This window comes from Gymnoscopelus microlampas (genome assembly GCF_963454915.1).
Source record: "Gymnoscopelus microlampas genome assembly, chromosome: 8".
In the NCBI taxonomy this organism is placed as follows: Eukaryota; Metazoa; Chordata; class Actinopteri; order Myctophiformes; family Myctophidae; genus Gymnoscopelus; species Gymnoscopelus microlampas.
Window position 1 is genome coordinate 50,163,989 of NC_139945.1, and position 23,361 is coordinate 50,187,349.

General features: G+C 42.6%; 1 protein-coding gene across 1 annotated transcript in view; it reads left to right on the forward strand.

Moving 5' to 3' along the window:
• Positions 1–7,747, forward strand: part of pou2af1 (POU class 2 homeobox associating factor 1) — a gene marked incomplete at its 5' end in the record, with an annotated part of 20,547 nt that extends 12,800 nt beyond the window's left edge. The window contains 4 exons of the mRNA XM_084064708.1: positions 4,590–4,632; positions 5,236–5,519; positions 6,585–7,208; positions 7,594–7,747. Of these exons, the coding sequence (XP_083920834.1) occupies positions 4,590–4,632; positions 5,236–5,519; positions 6,585–7,028 (771 nt within the window). The 3' untranslated portion in view covers positions 7,029–7,208; positions 7,594–7,747. The remainder of the gene's footprint in view (positions 1–4,589; positions 4,633–5,235; positions 5,520–6,584; positions 7,209–7,593) is intronic.
• Between the last annotated feature and the right edge of the window lie 15,614 nt (positions 7,748–23,361).

Genomic DNA, 23,361 nt, shown 5'->3' on the forward strand with positions numbered 1-23,361 from the left:
ATACCCACTGTACCCGTTGTACCTGTTGTCAGAGTACCCGTTGTCAGAGTACTTTAGTGCACTACCCATCTAACTATAAATGTATGGAATATCTGTGTGTGTCCGCGCGTCTGTATGTCCCTTGAATATCTCGAGAACCAAACAACTTCAAAACTTGCCTTGTGTGTCCCCAAGGACCGGAGGGAGTACGGTGCCCAGTATGAAGAAGGTGGATCAGTGGATCTCTAAAATTGTGTATCCTATCCTATATTAAAATCGGCCAATGGGAGGGCCGGCCGGCAGGCGGGCGGATCTCTGACATCACTCTGACTCAGCCATAACCCATTTAAAGAGTTCCAAATGCAGCTATGCCCAAATATGGAGTGTGTTGTCTAACCTCAATGTGTTGTCATGGCTGACAGATACAGAGATCCGGTTGTCCAGCTATGCCCATATATGGTCATATGCATATATGGGACCGACCGACATCAAACTCAGTATGCGCAGCGGCAAGGAATCGAGGGAGTGCGATGCCTGCTGTCGAGTAGTTCGGATATCCAGTTGTCCAGAACCGCCGATCCAACCAATATGCCCACTAATGGGCATTCCAATATATGGGAAAATCTGATGACATCAGGGATCTCCATGCATATATGGGCATAAAAGGCACAAAGGTTGACAGATATAGATATCTCCATATATGGGCGACGTAAGTGTGATTTGAGGCATTTTGTTGAAACGGCCCACTTCTGCAAACTTTGGAATCCAATCTAAGCCAATCACGATGGAATATGACAAATCGGTCAGATCCGTCTTGATCACCTGACTATAGAGATAATGTGTACCGATTGGTGTGATGTTTGGACAAAATCTAAAAAAGTATTGTTTTGAAAGAATTGGCCTCCTGGTCGCGCTATAACAGGCCGATGTGAAAAATGTGGGGCAGAGGTCCTGCTCTCTCGTCCAGGGAGTGTGCGTGCACAGTTTAACGCCGATCGGTTTTACGGTGCCGGAGGGACGGAGGGTGCACACACACACACACACACACACACACACACACACACACACTCACGGACAGATGGACTGGGGCGAAGACATCTCGGCCCGGCTTAGACAATAAAACCACAAATCATATGTGGATCCTGATGTCATCAATATGATGTCATAGTACTTACGTCATAGACTAGCCTCTAAATATACTATGATAATGGGTACTGCAGAATGTGGTCACACAGCTGCAGGAAAAATGTTACATTCAGAGAGTGAGTTGCTCTGTAGTAGCTGTGATGATGGGCCGGAATTAAGCTGTATAACATGAGCTTAACAGCATTATGCATTCATATGTGTACATGAGTATTTACAGTAGACATAATGTCAATGCAAAGCAAACATGCAACATTTTTAACAGATTTTCATCATTTGCATTTGCCACTATAGCCAGGATCAGAATCAGCACCCGCTTTGCTGCAAATGGGTCTCAAACTGTTAACTTTAACAGTAAGTTTGTTTAAAAAGGGACCACCTCCAAATTATAGGTTGTTTATGACACATTAAATGATGGATAAGAAACCATTATTATCATGCTTCATGAAACAGAAAACCATCATTACTTAAAAGAGAGCACTGAATGTTGAGCGCCGAGCGCGTGTTGCCTCTCCACATGCTGTCAAAACCCTGACACTAAACAGTTCCCTCTGTAAACCCTCTGGCAGTGCATGCTGTGTTACCTCTTGACATGCCCTGCTACTTGACTCCAGGCAGCAACTTTCACTGCTTCACCCCTTTTTGTTTTCCTTCTTAAATTTCTCAATACAGATCCACCTTTGTTCCTTCTAATTTGTCAGTGCAGGTTCTGCCCTGTTCGGCTGCTCAGTATGCATTCAACACCATTCATGTTGGGCTCACAAACAGGAAAACAGAGTTTTACATGGACCTTTGCCATGCTTGAGTCTTTTAGGGGGAGATTATATATTACACGTGTATGCACATGAACATCAGGTGGGTGTGCACATCCATCTCTCTGCGTGTTTGTGTATTATACTCTACATCGTACGATGGTGTTGGTTGCAGAAAAAGCGAGACAGTAATAGAGAGTATTAGGCTTAAACTGCTTGCTGTGAGACATTAGTTGCTAGCTCTAAACTTTATACACAAAGGTAGCATAGAGGTGTGCATCGTTGAGCTGCTTCAGCACTCTCTGGTGGATATTTGTAGACATACACGTACATCCATACATCAATACATCCGTACATCCGTACAGCCGTACATACATTGACACAGACAGATACCAACAGACAAACAGGGCAGCCTCATTAAAGTACAGTAATAAACATAAGAAAAGTCATGTTATCATGTTCATGCAGTATTTTACATGAAATCATTTGAAAGTGCCACAGTGGTGTAAAAAAACAACAACAACGTGATGGTAGTTTTGTACAGTAGGCCTATGTTATCACACTCCTAGTTAGCTTTAGCTTTACACACATTCCATGCCCGCCTCCTCCCTCACAGACAGACACGCACACACACACACACACACACACACACACACACACACACACACACACACACACACACACACACACACACACACAGGGCCGCTGACAGGCGGGGCTAAAGGGTACAGATGTCCCCCCACCCGGAGCGGGGGGGCCTCAGGTGAGGGGGGTCCCGCCGTAACAGAGACGTCGCAAATTTATGTATTTATATTTGTGTGGCGAGTGGCGACGACGAGGTCACTGGACGGGTTTAACTGCGCGCAGCGCTGCGCCGCGCTAGCTGGTGGAGGGGGGGAGGGGGGGGTCACACAGCTGAGCTAGCTACCCATAATCACTGTGTATGCGCGCTGCGTGCGTGGCGAGAGAGAGAGAGAGAGAGAGAGAGAGAGAGAGAGAGAGAGAGAGAGAGAGAGAGAGAGAGAAGAGAGAGAGAGAGAGAGAGAGAGGGAGGGAGAGGGGGGGGGGGGGGGGGGTTGCCAGGTAAAGTATGTAAAAAGCAAACATTTGCGAAAACCTGCCCTTACAGTATTGATTGATTGATTGAATATTTTATTGGCAGAAAGTACAGTTAAAACACTGTCTAAAAGGTTCGTCCAAAAAAGTCCTTGCGGTCTTGTTTCCATTGAGGTCCTTGGTATTCAATTCATAAACATATAATATTCATTGACCGGTTGCTTATTGCTCTCACAGAATACATGGCAACACTAGAAGGGGTCGGGTGAGAAGAGTAAACAGGATTTATGATGAGACAGAAAATAGCATGTTTTCAACTAGAAATGATGAATTTAGGAGATATTTGGACGTTGGAGGGACATCTATTGTGAGTGAGTACAGAATGTTTAATGTGCATAAATGGCCGCCGTGCCTAAGTAAAAGTGCAAAAGTATAAAATGCACTCGTATCAAAAGTAAAAGTACTCATTATGCAGAATGTCCCACTCCCATTTCAAGTTTTCAAATGTATAAAAACCTTTTGAAAATAACAGATCTACAAGCTCTGTGAGCTTGTAGAACATGGCTAAATCCATCGCTGATTGTCAATTGCAGTGTATGTGCAAAACACGGAACTGAGTCGCAGATCACCCGTTCGGGGCGATTAGCAGCCACAACGTTGGCTGCGTTGTCGTGAACACATGCAGACGCCTTTTTTAAATGTTTGGTTGTGCTCGGGTGTTGCGCTCTGAAAATAGCCGATCTACAAGCTCACAACGCGTCGCAGCGTCGATGCGGTGGAGTCCCCAAGACTCCACCGCATCATTTAGTTTAGCTGCCAGGTTGTTTGCTGTGTGTCTGTCGGGCATACTCTGTGTCAATAAGACACTTTGTGTTTACTAGTGTTAGTGTAGTGGAAGTCACGTGTGGTTGCGGGTGTACACTTGGCCCTTAGCCGTTAGTCTTAACCGGTTGCCAATTTCTTAATGGTTAACGGGTAACGGTTCACCGGTTGGCCATCCCTAAACACAGAGCCAACAGTTTTGGCTCTGTGTTTAGAGGCCCCTCAATGTGGAAATTGGTGTGGTCTACAGTACATGGGCAGCTGTGTCATGACCAAGGAATGACCTACGGGTCAAGAGTTACTGTAGAATATAAAGCGGCCTGTTATAGCACCACTATGAGGCCTATTTGAATAACCTATGTTGAGTGTTTTCCTTGGACTACTGGGCATGTGCATGCAAAGTGTGAAGACATAATCGGTCCAGAGTTTGGGAGATTAGCTGCGCACAGACAGACAGACAGACAGACAGACAGACAGACGGATGGACACACACGTGGACACACAAACACGAACAAGGGAGAAACCATAATCACTGCCCACCGGCCAACCATACTCATTTCCCTTTAGGGGGGAACTGAAAAAAGGCCCCACACGGTATATATTTATAGGTACTGTATCTGAGGATTTTTGATCCCCACATGGATAGCAAAACACACACACACACACACACACTTTAGAGTCACCTGTGACGCACACCTGGGTTTTATCAGTCTAACTGTAAATATTACATATTTACATGCCAGCACTTTCCTCTCAACCAACATGTGATTATGTTTTTATCACCTGTTCTTTACACTCGTCGCTCACGTCTTTCATTGATGTCGTCTCTGTCTCCAGGCTCTCGCTGCCCCAAACAACCAACCATCATATTCACATGCCAGTAAGTCATTCTTTCATCTGCTGCCAATGTAAACTGCATCGCAGACCTGTTACTCTCTGTCACCCTATCAGCACCTTTGGGCCAACCTGCCTGTGGTGCTAAGGTTCACAAAATCACTATCGTCTTTTAAATAAACTTTCAATACCTTTACAGTGATGTTGAACTTTGCAAGAACTTTAGGTTGTAGAGCCACCTGGCCAATGTGGCCATGTAGTTCAAATATTGTCAATCATCTTTAGCTGTTGCTTCTGTGATGGGAACTTCATTTTCTTCTTTTTGCTCTATCCATTCACTGTCAAAACAGGTCTCAAATTCATTAGAATCAGTGTGAACAAAGCAGAAAACATTGTTACGTATGTTACTTCTTCTCACCCAATTTATTTAGGCAAAGGACAGTCATATACAGACATACAGACATAAAGAGAAAACTGGAATTTTTAGATCAATTATTATCTATTTTCTTAATTCCCTCTGGGTATGTTCACTTCAAAAGGTAACATGAAAACTAAGTTTTAAACTAAGCCAAAACTAAGTAACAGGACACATTGATTTTTAATAAGTAGCCTACCTTCTACTTGATACTAAGTTATCCTTCTCATGCAGGTATTTTTGGCTTAGAGGCAGCCAGAGGCACTTCGCTTGATGCTTCCAACTCCAGCAGTAATGGAGGGCTGCAGAGTGCAGGATGGAGAGGCCAGTCTGCCTTGGCGCCATGGCCCACCTCTGACTACACCCAGGTGGATCTGTCCTCCGCTCAGAGCCTGACCTATCCGACCACCGCCCTCACAGCAGACATGTACATGCAGACTCTCTGCCCCAGCTATACGGTGGTTGGTCCTCCCGCCATGTTGACCTACACACATGCACCGCTGATTACTAACTTTGGGGTGAGAGAAATAACTTGCAGTTATATTTGTACATGTTACAAATTCAGCTGATGGTCTTATCCCGAGTGACTTACAAAAAGTGCAGAGTAAAGGTGCATTCACCACGGACAAAAAATAATCACATTGCTTGAATTGTGGGAAATGTGTTGTTCCCAAATTTTCACTTGAAACACGCCCCAACACACTCATAGGCCTACTGGCTCTCACTTGCTTTGATGAGTTAAAAAGAAAAATCTACTTGGCCGGTTTGAATGCACCTTTAGCGTGGGTTCCTTGCTATACTACTCATCACCGTAATTACAAGCAGCCAGCAGTAAAAAGGAGAGCTTGTACAATGTCAGGATAAGAGACTAGCAAGGTGCTAGAGAAATGAATAGGGGTGCTGGACGGTACCTCACTGAGGTCAGTCACATATTCACATCATTCCCAGTTTGATTTTGGCTGTATCCATGTGTCATGAGACCTGCTGCCTCTCTGAACTCAGTTTCCTATCTCTGCGCACTTTACTGTCTGAATGAATTACGGTAAGCAAACATGCCTATAAAATTACAATTAAATGGTAACCTTTTCCCATTCTGAAAAGTTCAATATGTCTTAAAAATACAACAATTGGCCCAGAAATATATGCGGAAAAAAGTGGCCAACATAACGCTGTTATTAATGAAGCAACTCTATTTACAAAGAAAGATGTTTAGCAAACTCAGGCCATGTTGTGCTATAGGAGGTAATACAGTACAGTATGATATGTTGGAGAGAGAGAGAGGTTGTGCTATAGGAGGTAATACAGTACAGTATGATATGTTAGAGAGAGAGAGAGAGAGAGAGAGAGAGAGAGAGAGAGAGAGAGAGAGAGAGAGAGAGAGAGAGAGAGAGAGAGAGAGAGAGAGAGAGAGAGAGAGAGAGAGAGAGAGAGAGAGAGAGAGAGAGAGAGAGAGAGAGAGAGAGAGAGAGAGAGAGAGAGAGAGAGAGAGAGAGAGAGAGAGAGAGAGAGAGAGAGAATGATATACATTATATCAATTGATACATATTGATATCAACTTGAATTGTCATCAATCATTTTTGTAGACCATAACTGGGGCTCCACCATTAGCCAGCACCACCCCCCAGGTTGACCTCCATGACTCAGGCCTGGCCTACGTCCCCTGGGCACAACCCCTCACCACCATCCCCGCCATGCCCAGCTGTGGTGTCCAGTTTACCACATGCTCAACCACGCTGCCTGCATCACCCCTGGTTCACATGCCTCTGCAGCACACGCCTTTGACCACCATGATCCCTCAGCTGGAGTCACAATCCCAGCCCATGGAACCCCCACAGCTTCCAGATCAGCAGCTGAATGCCGAACCCCAACCCCAGACCCTGGACGCCCCATCCCCATTGGACGTCGACCATGTGGTCGAACCGGAATCTCCAAACCCTCTGGAGAGGCTTCTAGAAGATACACCTGTAGAATGTGAAGAGGAGTCTGAAGACGCGTACAACACCACTCTGTTCACACTGAACGTCTGAATGCCACAGCCAGTCTCAGAGGTGTCTGTGGGTTTTTTCCTCTGCCATCAGTATTATTCAGTAATAATGCCCTGCCCTTTTCTCATGGGTGAAGTTACCATTTGTATTTGTCATGCATTTTGTATTTTACTTCAGTGTTATACACCAGTTCTTTCACTGGACCTGGTATCAGCTAAGCCAGTGGTTTTCAACCTTTTTCATGCCAAGGACCCCTAAATTGATGTACATTTGGCCGCGGACCCCCATCTGAAAATGTTTTGTGCCAGGGACCCCCCAGAAGCAAAGATTTGAGTTAAAATGTATGTATTGTATTGTAAATATATTAAAAGATTTGCTCACATTTTCAAGATTTTTCAAAAATAGCAGATCTACAAGTTCGAGTGCTGCGCTATGAGCTTGTATATCTGCTATTTTTGAATAGCCAAAGCTAAGTGGTTAAAATGATTGTGACGCTATGTTAACTAATTTAGCTGGGGACCCCCTGGTACCTCCCCAAGGACCACGGATGGTTTCCCGGACCACTGGTTGAAAATCACTGAGCTAAGCTAACAGCCAGGGGAGGGAGACAGCCATACAGTAGCTCGCCCTTGAGACTCAGTACATGTCCTTGGCTCTCAGCAGCAAAGGGACCCTTCCCCACAGGCTAAAACTGACAGCCAGGTGACCTGTCCTGCAGTTCATCCGTCAGGCCCTACAACACTTGGAAACATGTGAGGAAGTGTGGAGAAGGGTGCGGGTGGGGTATCGAGTTGCAAAGGCAAAGACATAGGATAATAGCCAATGCATTCTCATTCCCAGCTCATTATATTTATGATTGACAGACAGAATTGCTCAGTAGCACCCCTCTGCACAAAAGGACGTTTTGGTATTGCAGCTGAAAAAGCTGGGAATGACAGACAGTCAGATTGTGAGAAAAAATATCTGGATGTTTTTTTAGGCTTACAACCTGTTTAATACGTATTAGGGGGCAATATTTATATATAATATATTTTTTTTACATTCATGGTGTAGCCCCTTTAATATTTTCATATAATGCCAGGGTCCAGTTATTATTGTCGCTTTTCTTTCATGCAAATGAAATTGTTCTTTGAATAAAATTAATATCTGCTATCTTAATCAAATTCCAAAATATTTTTTGGGGTGAGGAAACCCTACCATTAGCTTGATTTGTCTTTACAGTCTTCAGGCAGTCCTTGTTAGTTTTAAGATGAATAAGTACCCAAATCTTTTGAATCCATCTTTCAATACATTTTAAACATTGATCTGCCCTGTGTTTGACACATGTAAAAAAAAAAGATGCTCTTTCAGATAACTTGAAGTGGTGTGTGCTGGTAGATGAATGGATAGTATGTTGACCACCAAAGCGTAACATCCTAGGTTTGATGCTGATTGGAAACCTGTGTTGCATGTGTTTCTTTCTCATTACGGGGCCAGAGCTCAGCTCTGGACCTGTTTTGTTATTGGCAGTATTCTGTCACTTCTGCCACTTTTCGCAGTTCTGGCTGAACCGCGCTGTCGCTTTTTACGAAACTCGGCCATATGGTAGATGGTCATGAAAAACGATCAAAAAATAATTCTCACAATCTTTCGTCCAAAGGTGGCGCTATAGCACTCAATTGAAAATGCCAACTTTGACCAGGTACAACTCATGCCCTGTTTGACCTACAGCCATGAAACTTGGATACACATATGCGTCTCCTCATGCTGAACAACTTTCACCCTCTGACTTTTGACCTCTGACCTTTAGATCTCCCACCATTTTGAATTATATGAAAAACAGTCATTGGCTCCTAACTTCTGCATTTTTTCACTTATGGAAAATCCGTTGGAAATTTTTGTAGGCAGAGAACCAAAGTTCAAGTGTTAAACGTTTCGTGCAGATTGCTCAAAAATCCCAGGAGGAGATAGATTTTAACTATTACAGTTTTATGAAAATTATTCATCTGTGCCTAAAACATACATGCAGACTCACATTTCTTTGAAACTTTGCAGAAATGTACAGGGTCATTCCAAATATCACTGAAACCAATCTTACTCCAATTGGCCAAAAGGGGGCGCTATAGCAATTTTTTGAAAAGGCAGACTTTAAACAGGCATAAGTCATGCCTCGTTTGGCCGAAAGTCGTGAAACTTGCTTACACATGTGCCTTGACTCATGAGGAACACACGTATCGATTTGACCATTAAGCTCCGCCCTTAGATTTTCCGCAATTTTGAGCAGTTTGAAAAATACTTGTTTTTGCCAGTTCTGGCTTAACCGTACATACGCTTTTTACGAAACTCGGCCATATGGTAGATGCTCATGAAAAACTACCAAGAAATAATTCTCACACTCATTCGTCAAAGGGTGGCGCTATAGCACTCAATTGAAAGTGCCAACTTTGAACAGGTACAACTCATGCCCTGTTTGACCTACAACCATGAAACTTTGATACACACATGCGTCTCTTCATGCCCGACAACTTTCGTGGTCTGACTTTTGACCTCTGACCTTTAGATCGCCCACCATTTTGAATTATATGAAAAACAGCCATTGGCTCATAACTTCTGCATTTTTTCACTTATGGAAAATCCGCCGCTTTTGTTTTGTCGGCAAAGGTCCTAAGTTCATGTGTAAAATGTTTTGTGCAGATTACTCAAAAATCCCAGGAGGAAATAGATTTTAACTATTGCAGTTTTATGAAAATTATTCATCTGCCCCTAACACATACATGCAAGACTCACATTTCTTTGAAACGTTGCAGTAATGTAGAGAGTCATTCCAAATATCACTGAAACCAATCTCACTCCAATTGGCCAAAGGGGGGCGCTATAGCAATTTTTTGAAAATGCAAACTTTAAACAGGCAAAAGTCATGCCTCGTTTGGCCGAAAGTCGTGAAACTTGCTTACACTTGTGCCTTGACTCATGAGGAACACATCTATCGCTTTGACCAGTAAGCTCCGCCCTTAGATTGTCCGCAATTTTGAGCAGTTTGAAAAACACTTAAACCAAGGATTTTTCAGCTATTTGCGTGAAACTGTATCATCTGTGTGATCTCCTTTTTCACAGTTACTTGTCTGTTGGGCCAATGGCATCTCCCTTAAATAAATGCCTCACAATCTCAAGGTCGCCAGTTCAAGCCTCACTTGATGCAGACTTAATTTAAGTTGAATTGCAAACAACATGACTGTATCAATGAATACATGTGCAAATGGTAAAGATAACCTGAAATGCTTATTTGAGAGTACGTTTTTTCAACGTATGACATACTTCATTCTGAAAATAGCTGATCTACAATCTCACAACTTTTCATGGTTTGTGAGCTTGTAGATCGGCTACTTTCACTAGTTTTGGTTCTGAGGAGATGTACAATTTCTTCATTGGTAAATGGTTTGTGAACGAGTGATCTTAGTGTTAGTGAAACAGGGGCTTGGTTTATGAAAGAAGGCAAGAGTTTATGATCTTCAACAGACAATATCAGCCTGGACAAAGCTATAGCACTATAGGTAGTGTTGCAGCCTATTAGTCTGAAGGCTGAGAGTTCGAATCCTGTTAATGGCAGTAGGTTGAGATGTCCAATCAAACCATTATGTTTCCATCTCTCTCTCTCATCAATCTATTGTTTCCATGTCACTCTCTCTCTCTTCAATCTATTCCGTTTCCATGTCTCTCTCTCTCTCTCTATTAACTGGCCCCGTATTATCGCTGCTTGCAGCTATATTTGATCTTGGTTTCCTGTCTCTATACTATCTGCATTTTTGAAAAGCAACATAAACTGCCCAAAGACACTGCCTGTGATTGCATTGCATCATTTTACTCCAGTGGATAGTAGGAATACTACTGCTACAGATGGGCAATGTTGTTTGCTCTGATGTCCATCGCTGTTCACCTACACCTCTCCGCACCACCTTCCCTGAACACTTCACTTTGCTCTAAACACAATGATCAAACATGTAATGTCACAGAAGAGTCTTGCATATGCCTCAAACTCAATGTATCACAGGCCAAAGGGTGTTGCTGAAACATGTCTTTCGTGTGCCTAGGGAGGGCAATAGTATGTGCCGCCAACCTTGCCAAGTATTCTCGTGAAAACTAGGCGCCTCCGGGCCAGGATGTCTGGCACCCTCATTTCAGAGACTATTAAGACCAAGCAGACCAGAATAAGGTATTTCACAATACAACACAATCAGATTCCTTTTAAAATGCTTTCTCTCTCATGTGGTGAAGGTTTAATAAAGCTGGTGATGCGGGACTGTTAAAATGATTTTTTTGGCAGAGTCCATGAGTTACTTGAGAAGAGATGAGGTTAGATGATAGGTTAGATGTCACAGAACACAAGATAAAACAACATACTCTTACATATAACTTAGTCTTAAAATGTCTTAAATAAGACGAGGATGTCTGAGACTTTGTATTTTCACCAGTACTTGCACAACCGATATCCCTCCAATTGTCCTGAAGGGGGCTATAATTAAAAGTAAAAATTAACTTTGAAATAATTCCTATGCTGTGAGTCCAATTTAGAATTTATATGACACAGACGTCCATCTATACCCACTCTTATACATTTCCCTCAACAACTACTAAAGTCCCTCTGACTAGATTTTCCACCGTTTAGATTTTCTTTGATACATTGAATGTTGACTGCTCATAAACCAATTTATCCTAAAAAAGTAAGATGTAGTGAAACATTTTGTGAGTTGTATAGTGAGATGTAGTGAGATGTAGTAAGATGTAGTAATATGTAGTAGTGATACATACAGTGAGACATGTAGTGAGATGATGTAACACACGTAGTGAGACATGCAGCAAGATGTAGTGAGACATAAAGAGACTCACTACATGTCTCACTACATCTCACTGCATGTCTCACTACATCTCACTGCATGTCTCACTACATCTCACTGCATGTCTCACTACATCTCACTGCATGTCTCACTACATTTCACTACATCTCACTGCATGTCTCACTACATCTCACTACATGTCTCACTACATCTCACTGCATGTCTCACTACATCTTACTACATGTCTCACTACATCTCACTGCATGTCTCACTACATTTCACTACATCTCACTGCATGTCTCACTACATCTCACTACATGTCTCACTACATCTCACTGCATGTCTCACTACATCTTACTACATGTCTCACTACATATCACTACCAGCGGCGTAGCGCAAAATCCCAGGGCCCGATGCCGATGCAAGGAGGGGGGTGGGGGCCCTTTCGCAAATGGCAATGAAGGTGGTGCTGGGTGCGTTAAATGTATTTTGTCTACATACAGCCCAATGAGCCCATACGGTATAGTCTATCGCTACAACACGCTATGCATTGATAGACCACAACATCGTTTGTTAGACATTATCAAAATTACCATAATTAGTGCTTTGCAATTAGCCTAATATCATTGCAAGCCCTCTGCTTGCAATGATATCAGCTGTCACATTCTCTCAGAAAGCACTGCAGTCGGTGCTGCCCAATGTCCAACCATACAACATTACATGAAGGCCAAACCCAGCATGCAGGGTATATATAAATTAACGCTAAGCACTGCATATTGTATATTTGACTCACCAATATGATTAGTGATTTATTTTAAGGCGAAAAAAAATAAGATCGGAAAAATTCAATTGATGCAACAGGTGATTCTTCAGTTATATTCTTCAGATATTCAGTTAAGTTAGATGCTTCAGTTATCAATTATTTTACAGTTTTTGCCCCTCAAACACTGAATGCACTAAATAACTAAATGATCTTGACTATGTCTTGGTCATTTTAAATCTCTGATTTCATCCAAAACTTTATTTGCAAATATTTGTTTTTTTGCTTTTACACATCAGTTTTATTACAGTTTTTCACAATTGTTAACACACAAAAAGCGAAAATTCGGCACAATTTTCACAACCTTACAGTTTTTCACAATTGTTACACACAAAAAGCGAGAATTCGGCACAATTTTCACAACCTTAACTTCATGTACTAATCGCTCCACCCAATTTGGCACTACTTCACACTCCCTTATCTGCATTAGACTCTGACTTTCCTTCTTTACACTCTGATGTCAATTACATTATCACCTTGTTGTCAAAACACTATACACAATGTTCAATTGTTGCACACACTTTTCATGTTAAATCTCAAAGCATCAACCTACAACACACCTTGTTGTCCAAACACTACACACATGTTCAATTGTTGCACACACTTGTCACGTAAAATCTCAAAGCATCAACCTACAACACACAAATAGTCAAATCTCTAAACATTCAGGTCTGGTGAGCAATTTGCACCACTGGGCTGCTCCAGTGCGTGAGTGGTTCCAGGACCACCCACATTTTTCCGTTCTGTACCTTCCACCTTATTCTCCTTTCCTGAATCCCATTGAGGAGTTCTTTTGAGCTTGGAGGTGGAAGGTATATGAACGGAACCCACAGAGCCGGGTCCCACTGCTCCAGGCCATGGCTTGTGGCGACGTCACTGTTAGGGCTGATTCGATTCGATTCCGATTCTTGGGGTCACGATTCCGATTATTTTCCGATTTTTTCAAAACAAACGATTCTCAATGAAAACATGTTTTTTTCCCAATTCAAAATCGAAAAATGTCATTATACAAAAATCATGAAAATCACTGTTGAGGCCTGTCAGGGCTTTCTTCCAACACTGCTTGGACAGGGAGAACATTGCCTATGATGTGGATGAGGCCCTCTGGCCAGACATGAACCGGAGGCATGATGCCTAAATCATGTAGAGAAATAAAACTTTTTTGGCTGCATATTTGTGTTTTGTTTTGACTATGAAAAAAGTAGGCCTACACTGAGTCATTTTACAAAATGAGAAATGGCTCATTCTCCAGAGTCAATGTCATTCATATGGTGTGTTCCATTTATATGATTGTGTTTTCAATTTTGCCCTGCAGTGTGCTGTAAATGCTTGGTAGTGTGCAGCACATGCTTAGTTGTGTGTACTCAATGAATGGTATGTGAGTGTCATTTGAAAATATGGCTGTGTGTACCAAATGAAAACACGAGTTCCATTTTGTGAACAGTTAAAAGATTTGATGGCAAAGAGTCATCTTGCAAAGGGACTGTAGGGTTTAGCATTTTGTGTGAATAGTTTTCAGTTTTGTGTGAGCAGTATTGAGAAATCTGCTACTGCCTTGTGAAACGTGTGAAAACAATCGTGAAAAACTGTAACAATTGTGAAAAACTGTAACTTCATGTACTAATCGCTCGACCCAATTTGGCACTACTTCACACAAATAGTCAAATCTCTAAACATTCAGGTCTGGTGAGCAATTTGCACCACCGGGCTGCTCCAGTGCGTGAGTGGTTCCAGGACCACCCACATTTTTCCGTTCTGTACCTTCCACCTTATTCTCCTTTCCTGAATCCCATTGAGGAGTTCTTTTGAGCTTGGAGGTGGAAGGTATATGAACGGAACCCACAGAGCCGGGTCCCACTGCTCCAGGCCATGGAGGAGGCTTGTGGCGACGTCACTGTTAGGGTGTGAATCTTCTGCTATCTAACGATTTGATTTGATTCCGATTCTTGGGGTCACGATTCCGATTCTTTTCCGATTTTTTCAAAACAAACGATTCTCGATTAAAATATGTTTTTTTCCAATTCAAAATCGAAAAATGTCATTATACAAAAATCGTGAAAATCGATTGCAGCCCTAGTCACTGTTGCGCCACTCGAGGCGTTTCTCCCAACGCTGCTTGGACAGGGAGAACATTGCCTATGATGTGGATGAGGCCCTCTGGCCAGACATGAACCGGAGGCATGATGCCTAAATCATGTAGAGAAATAAAACATTTTTGGCTGCATATTTGTGTTTTGTTTTGACTATGAAAAAAGTAGGCCTACACTGAGTCATTTTACAAAATGAGAAATGGCTCATTCTCCAGAGTCAATGTCATTCATATGGTGTGTTCCATTTATATGATTGTGTTTTCAATTTTGCCCTGCAGTGTGCTGTAAATGCTTGGTAGTGTGCAGCACATGCTTAGTTGTGTGTACTGTAATGAATGATATGTGTGTGTCATTTGAAAATATGGCTGTGTGTACCAAATCCATTTTGTGAACAGTTAAAAGATTTGATGGCAAAGAGTCATCTTGCAAAGGGACTGTAGGGTTTAGCATTTTGTGTGTGAGGTTTGCAGTTTTGTGTGTGCAGTTTTGAGAAAGCCGTTATTGTTTTGAGAAACGTGTGTTAACAATTGCGAAAAACTGTAAATAGGCATTTACTTATTGTATACTCCAATTTAGTTATCTTTGACACAAAAAAGATTGTAGACAAGATGAGTACATATAATATATGTTTGCTGCTGCCTTTTACTAAGGTTTTTAATAATATCTTCTAAATGGTACATTTATATACATAGCGCCTTTATCCAAGGCACTTTACAATTCATTCTTGTTTCTGTATTCTTCTGTATTGTTGTCTTTAATCTTGTGTATGCCCTGTGTCTTAATGCTTAATGTTTTGAAAATAAGTTTGTATTGCCTTGTTGAAATATGCTACAAATTATATTTGCTTGTTTTCATGTTGAGCTGTGGCAAAAACAAGGATGAATTTATGTAAACAGAGCACAGAGACCAGTCTACCTAACTGTTTTTTTTGGGAGATATGAAGGGGAAACCCCACACTAAAATGTGTGCCAAGAGTGTGTGTATGTGTGCCAAGAGTGTGTGTGTGTGTGTGTGTGTGTGTGTGTGTGTGTGTGTGTGTGTGTGTGTGTGTGTGTGTGTGTGTGTGTGTGTGTGTGTGTGTGTGTGTGTGTGTGTGTGTGTGTGTGTGTGCGTGCGTGCGTGCGCGCGCGCGGTACAGTCAGTGAGCTTTATCGCTAACATCTATGAAAGGTAGACTTGTTGTTTGGATTCTACCAAGACAAGGTCCTGTGTTGAAACATGCATCTCTGGCAAATATGATGAGATTTAAGAGTCTTCCCACAATACCTAAATCTTTTTAAAATTAACATTTTTGGTTAAACAGGACATAAATCTTATCTTTAAAAGATACCTTCTTGTTTTTGTCTGGTTCCATCGACATAATTCATCACTGTCTAAAATGAATTAAACAATACTTTATAACAGCCAAAAATATAATGTGCTGCATTAAAGTAGATATACTTCCACGTTATCTGACTAATATTACTCTTAATATTCAAAATCCCGGGAGCAGTATGGGTTAGCGCCCCATGCTGTGTCTTCCGTGAGGAAGAATCCCAACAAACCCGCGGTGAGCCCTTTAGGAGGGCCATTCCATTCCAGCGTACCGCAAGCGGAGCTAATACCATTAGACGGCCCAATCTAGTGGTATCGGCCCAAGGAACCATCACGCCAGAAGGAAATGTTTGGATCGGGATGGTACAGAGGATCTGGTACAGCGCTCAGGTCCTGGACCTGGTGAGACGAAGGAGGAGCCCGGCCAGGAGACAACCCACAGAGCCTAGTCCCTCCACGTGCCAGAGCCTCTCCCGAGTCCCGGCAGAGTACTTCCGGAGAAGCGGACTGAGTGGCCCTGTCTTTCCCTATAGGACTGACCGTGGGTGCTACTGGGACGTAAGTTGGGGCTTGATCAACCCTGGCTGGGTCACCTGGGCGAGGGTGTATGTTGTATGTTGCGAGACCCGAAACACCCTATGACCCCAGGCTACAACACTGATGATGCGTCCCAGTTGCATCCATGTGATGTATTTCTTTATTAGTTATTCTATTTATAGTGGCTCATAGGAATTTATAGACTACGTGACAACCAGGAATAGTTTGGTGACCACAGGAGAGACTGTTGACAGCCGGAATGTAGACGGTATCCCGGGAGCAGTATGGGTTAGCGCCCCATGCTGTGTCTTCCGTGAGGAAGAATCCCAACAAACCCGCGGTGAGCCCTTTAGGAGGGCCATTCCATTCCAGCGTACCGCAAGCGGAGCTAATACCATTAGACGGCCCAATCTAGTGGTATCGGCCCAAGGAACCATCACGCCAGAAGGAAATGTTTGGATCGGGATGGTACAGAGGATCTGGTACAGCGCTCAGGTCCTGGACCTGGTGAGACGAAGGAGGAGCCCGGCCAGGAGACAACCCACAGAGCCTAGTCCCTCCACGTGCCAGAGCCTCTCCCGAGTCCCGGCAGAGTACTTCCGGAGAAGCGGACTGAGTGGCCCTGTCTTTCCCTATAGGACTGACCGTGGGTGCTACTGGGACGTAAGTTGGGGCTTGATCAACCCTGGCTGGGTCACCTGGGCGAGGGTGTATGTTGTATGTTGAGAGACCCGAAACACCCTATGACCCCAGGCTACAACACTGATGATGCGTCCCAGTTGCATCCATGTGATGTATTTCTTTATTAGTTATTCTATTTATAGTGGCTCATAGGAATTTATAGACTACGTGACAACCAGGAATAGTTTGGTGACCACAGGAGAGACTGTTGACAGCCGGAATGTAGACGGTATCCCGGGAGCAGTATGGGTTAGCGCCCCATGCTGTGTCTTCCGTGAGGAAGAATCCCAACAAACCCGCGGTGAGCCCTTTAGGAGGGCCATTCCATTCCAGCGTACCGCAAGCGGAGCTAATACCATTAGACGGCCCAATCTAGTGGTATCGGCCCAAGGAACCATCACGCCAGAAGGAAATGTTTGGATCGGGATGGTACAGAGGATCTGGTACAGCGCTCAGGTCCTGGACCTGGTGAGACGAAGGAGGAGCCCGGCCAGGAGACAACCCACAGAGCCTAGTCCCTCCACGTGCCAGAGCCTCTCCCGAGTCCCGGCAGAGTACTTCCGGAGAAGCGGACTGAGTGGCCCTGTCTTTCCCTATAGGACTGACCGTGGGTGCTACTGGGACGTAAGTTGGGGCTTGATCAACCCTGGCTGGGTCACCTGGGCGAGGGTGTATGTTGTATGTTGCGAGACCCGAAACACCCTATGACCCCAGGCTACAACACTGATGATGCGTCCCAGTTGCATCCATGTGATGTATTTCTTTATTATAAAATGATTGTGAAAGATTACGGTAGCGCATTAGTTACAGGTCATTTAAATGAACTGAGCTGATTTGCTTGTAAATATTTGAACAATTAAGCAAAAAGTGGTGGTTCTAAATAATTCTAATGATTTATGTTCTGTTTAACCACTCCTGGAGAAAGGGAAACAAACAGTGAAGTTCTCTAGAGGTACAGCTTCAAAGCTACTAGTGTTATCACTGAAAGGGCTGGGCATGTTAAGACCTGTGGCCCTACGGGGAGAGGGGGAGAGGGGGAGAGGGGGAGAGAGAGAGAGAGAGAGAGAGAGAGAGAGAGAGAGAGAGAGAGAGAGAGAGAGAGAGAGAGAGAGAGAGAGAGAGAGAGAGAGAGAGAGAGAGAGAGAGAGAGAGAGAGAGAGAGAGAGAGAGAGAGAGAGAGAGAGAGAGAGAGAGTGTGCATTCTCATGGGGAAAATTATCCTCAAGCCGGGGCATTTCTAGCATTGATTTTGTATAACAAACGTGCCCCTGTAGGGGTCTGGGGGCATGGTATGAGGGGATGAAAATGATCCGAATGTACTGTTACAGTATAGAGAATTTTTGCCTCTGCAAGGGGGGGCCACATTTTTACATGAGAGGCATAAATCGTATTGATGGTAAGGCCAACTGTATGGCAATAAGACGTCTGTCTAAGTAATGGAATGTAAAACAATATGCATGACACATCAATCAAAGTTCTTCTACCACAAACATGTCGATTGATCTATTTTAGGACCGATGGGGCACTAGACCATATAGCCTATTAAGTCAAATTACATCAAACTTCACCTGCATATGTAGCAACATGTCATGTCGGTAACACAGCATTGTAACTAAATTAAGCACGTGTCAAACAATCGTGTCAAAGAAACTCCATGCAATACTGGCTTCATAACAACAAACCTTTGCCTAATGTGGTGTTCGGTTTGCGATTGTCATGGCTTCATCGCTTAACATCCTTTCACCCCTCGTCTCCTCGTCTCCCCTCTTCCTCACCACTCCTCTCCCTCTCTCCCTCCTCCTATCCCCTCATCCTCTTCATCCCTTCGTCCCTCGCATAACATCCCTTCATCCCCCAGTTCCTCTTCATCCTTCACGCTATTCATCCCTCTTCATCCTTTCCCCTTCACCCCCTCCATTCCTTTTATTCCATACAGGTTCATCTTCCACCCATTTCTTAAATAAAAATGTTAAACGATGTGTGGTTAGAAGGTGTAGAGTGAATTTTATGCTATAGAACAAAAAAGGAATACATTTTTTGGCTGCAAAAGGACTCTTTTGACTAGAACAAACAATTACAATCCCTTAAGCCTGTGTTAACCGCAGACCTTATTTCAGGCATTTAACCAAAAACCCATTTAAAAAGACTTTGAGAGAAAGAATCATGAATTGCAAAATGCTAACTCATTTCCAGGTTTTGGGACTGCAAACTTTGCCACTGTATGACTTGCAGATTGATTGGTGCTATCTGATTTATAGGTGTGGTGGTGACCTTATACAAAGAAATATGAGTTGGTCAATACTGACTTGTATTTATTCAAGAAACGCCCTCCGTTATAAACAGATGGAATGGTTACGTTTTAATGAATCACATCTTGTGAAATATGGTGGGATAACTTGTGGATATGAGAACATTCAGTGCCGTGAATTGAAAATGTAACAAGCCACAACAGAAACAGTGCGTGCGTGCGTTTGAAAGCTCTGGCATGTATGCTACGTGGTGCATTCATCCAACAAGTCTTAGGTTGTGTATCAACGTGTCATGCTTATTTGTTTTCCTTCATTCTTTTCCAACAATAGATATTAGCATGAAGATGGGCCTAATCAAAGAATTATCATTAATGTCAATAACTACGTAGTGTGACATATTGATATTTGAAGTACAAACAACTGTAAAGCTTTAAAAACTTTGCTAAATTCAATATGCAACTTGCCATAAATGAACTCTCAGGATTTGATATAGTGTACTTCCCATTTAACTACTTTAACCCTGATGCCCCTGTTTTGAGCATGTCATTATAGATGAAAGTTTACCGTTTACAGTTTAGGGCTCAAGTGGTTTACCAAGAAAACAAATCCACAGCAAGCCTTACTGGCAGTGTCATGCACCTAGGGCAGAAAGACACCTCTTAAGCCTTGTGTGCAGTGCAAGTATTGTTTGCAACTAAAAGTGTATCTCATCTCATCTTTTGCACAGGGGATTTCCACAATTGCTTGCTTAGCAGCTCCCCTTGACATGAGTAGCATGCAAGATTGTTGCACACAGCACACACCCTGATCACTCAGTGCTTGACTTTGACACGTAACATAGAATTTGACATGGATGAGCAGCCTACCTTATTATATTCAGCACACTTGGCAGACTTTTGACCTGTGTAAAACACTATCACTCATGGATTGGACATTTTTGGCAACAACACTGTGATATGAAATCCCTGTTTGCCTTCAGTTTGCCGTTTCTCTACACTTCTGTCTGAGCTAAGAAAAGAGCTGGCTAGTGTTAGCCAAATGTAATAATGATAACATGCAAAACAGTAGATATTTAATGTGTGGGGATAGCCTCTCTGGCTTATCTTTTGAGTGAAACCCAAGATTTAGACAGTGTTTTGATGAATGGAGAAAGACCAAGAACAGATTAGACCAAATTAGGCAACAAGTGGTCCACAAAGACCTGAACTGTAGACAGACCCCCCCCCCCCCCCCCCCCACACACACACACACACACACACACACACACACACACACACACACACACACACACACACACACACACACACCACCACCACCTGTCAGAGATAGCCCTCCCCCCCATCCCCATGTACATTCTTGTTCAACATCTTGCCATCACAGCATTACTGACCCTGAAGGTAAACAGGGAGACAGAGTTCTGTGGAGGTTTGTTTATAGTAGCGAGGAGTAGCTGATAGGTGGTTAAGTGTGTGTCTTCAACTGTTAACTGTTGTAGTCACAGTTAGGAACCAGTCTCACATACCCAAGATGTCTCCTTCAAAGCCTTGCAGCCATTTGAAGAAACCTTTTCAAAATGTAGCTATAGATGTTCAAGGTCGTGAGAAACAATCCGTCGCCAGGTGTTGCCTTGCTCATCTGTAAAATAAATCTATATAAAAAGATTTCACCTGAAGATGGAGTGCCTAAGTATTTTTTTTCCATATAGTCTGCCTCACCACAAGCAGAACTTTGGGTTTCTTTGCTTCTATGTATACCTGTTCCACTGAAGAGCACCTGTTTTGAGCCACTGTGATTGAACCCAGGCAGCACTTCCTTTTTCTGTTTTAAACCGCCAGATACTGTAAGAATTACAGTATCACTTAAACAGCAAACATTCACCAAGGCATGGTGAAGGTTTGCTGCTTGAGTTGATCTGAGCTTTGAGGATTGGTGGGCTTCAGTCAGGTTTGGCCCAATCTTGGAACCCATCTACCCATTTTTAGGGGGCCAAGCACATAGTGCCATGGTCCCCTTTTGTTAGGGGGCCAAGCACATAGTGCCATGGTCCCCTTTTGTTAGGGGGCCAAGCCCGTAGGGCTGTGGTCCCCTTTATTGTAGGTTTTATTATTATTCCACCGTTTTACGCATAATCGCTGTATTAGCCTAACCATGCAGTCGGTTTATACGAAACTCTGCAATGTGGTACAGGGCTATGTCAAATGGCGAAGACACGAAAATCACAACCATTGGCCCAAGGGAGGCGCTATAGCAATCAATTGAAAATGCAAACTTTGAACATATAACTGCCCTGTTTGAGCTAACTTCTTTTTTTTTATATATCATTTTTATTACAGAAAATGAATGGGTTACAGCACAGAAAGACAAATTGAAGTACATATATGTATATATATATATATATATATTTTATATATATTTTTTTCTGTATCCCCCTTTTCTCTTTTCTTTTTTCTCCCCATAACCCCCCCACCCCAGAGGACTATGACCATACTGTCAACCAGACAAACAATGCATTATATCAAAGGCTAAGTAAAGGAAACACAAAAAGAAAATGCATCAAAAAAGAAAAAAGAAATAAAGAAATTAAAAAAAGAAATAAAAAGTAAAAATAAAACACTAAAGCTTGGTAAATGCGTACAGTTGTAGCATATACCCTTGTGAGTGGTAGGTGCTGTGTACAGGTTTACAGTGCCAATTTATCATACACAAACATACATGTAGGAGGCAAAAAAGGTTTACGTGCCATGAAGTCTCAGCCTTCTATACTCGACCAGAACATAAAAGGGAAGATGATTATAAAAATAGAAATTAAGATTGTAACCTTAGAGTCCCCCCTCCCCCCAACGAGTTAATCTGGAGGGAGAGCGTTTTGGTTTTGGAAATATAAGAGGAAGGGGTCCCAGATGGAGTAAAACATTTGGGCTGAGCCTCTGATCGAGTATTATATTTTTTTGGTCCTGTAACCAAAGTGATATTCTAGGTGGGGTGGCTGATTTCCATTCTAGTAAAATTCTCCTACGGGCTAGCAAGGACGCAAAGGAAATAGCATTCTTGAATTTTTTCCAAGATGGAGATTGAACACCGGACACCCCAAAAAATCTTCAAAGTTAGGTTGAATATTCACCTCAAAGGCATCTGAGAGAGTTTTAAATACATCTGTCCAAAAAACAATTAAACTGGGGCAGGACCAGAACATGTGAGTCAAGTTGGCTGAGTCTTGTTGACATCTCTCACATCTCCCATCCAGGTCAGGAAAGATTGTGCTTAATCTAGCCTTACTAAAATGGGCACGGTGGAGAACTTTAAACTGTATCAGATTGAGACGGGCACAGGAAGTAATGTTTGAGCTAACTTCAATACACATAATGCGTCTCCTCATGCCGAACAACTTTCCCACTCTGACTTTTGACCTCTGACCTTCTAGGTCATCTTCTTTTGACCTCTGACCATCTAACAGACGATTAGATAATCCAGATTACATTTTTCTTTATTGAGACTGAGCTGAGAGGCACAGTAAAGAGTACAGTACAGAGTGTAGCCTTGGGAACCAACAGCTCCAGACCCGTGGCCCATAGGTCAGGAGCCTCTATCAGTGTTTCTGTAGCATGAGGCGGCTTGATATACAAGCACATCCCTAAACATATCAAGCAAATGGTCCTGAATGTTGGATCCTATCTATGGCAGTAGATGTGTGAACACATCTACATACATATGTACATATATATATATATATATATATATATATATATATATATATATATATATATATATATATATATATATATATATATATATATATATATACACACACTAGTTTATTACTAGGCATATTTGTATTAGCCTATTGTTATTATTTTATCCACAATGTTGATGAAG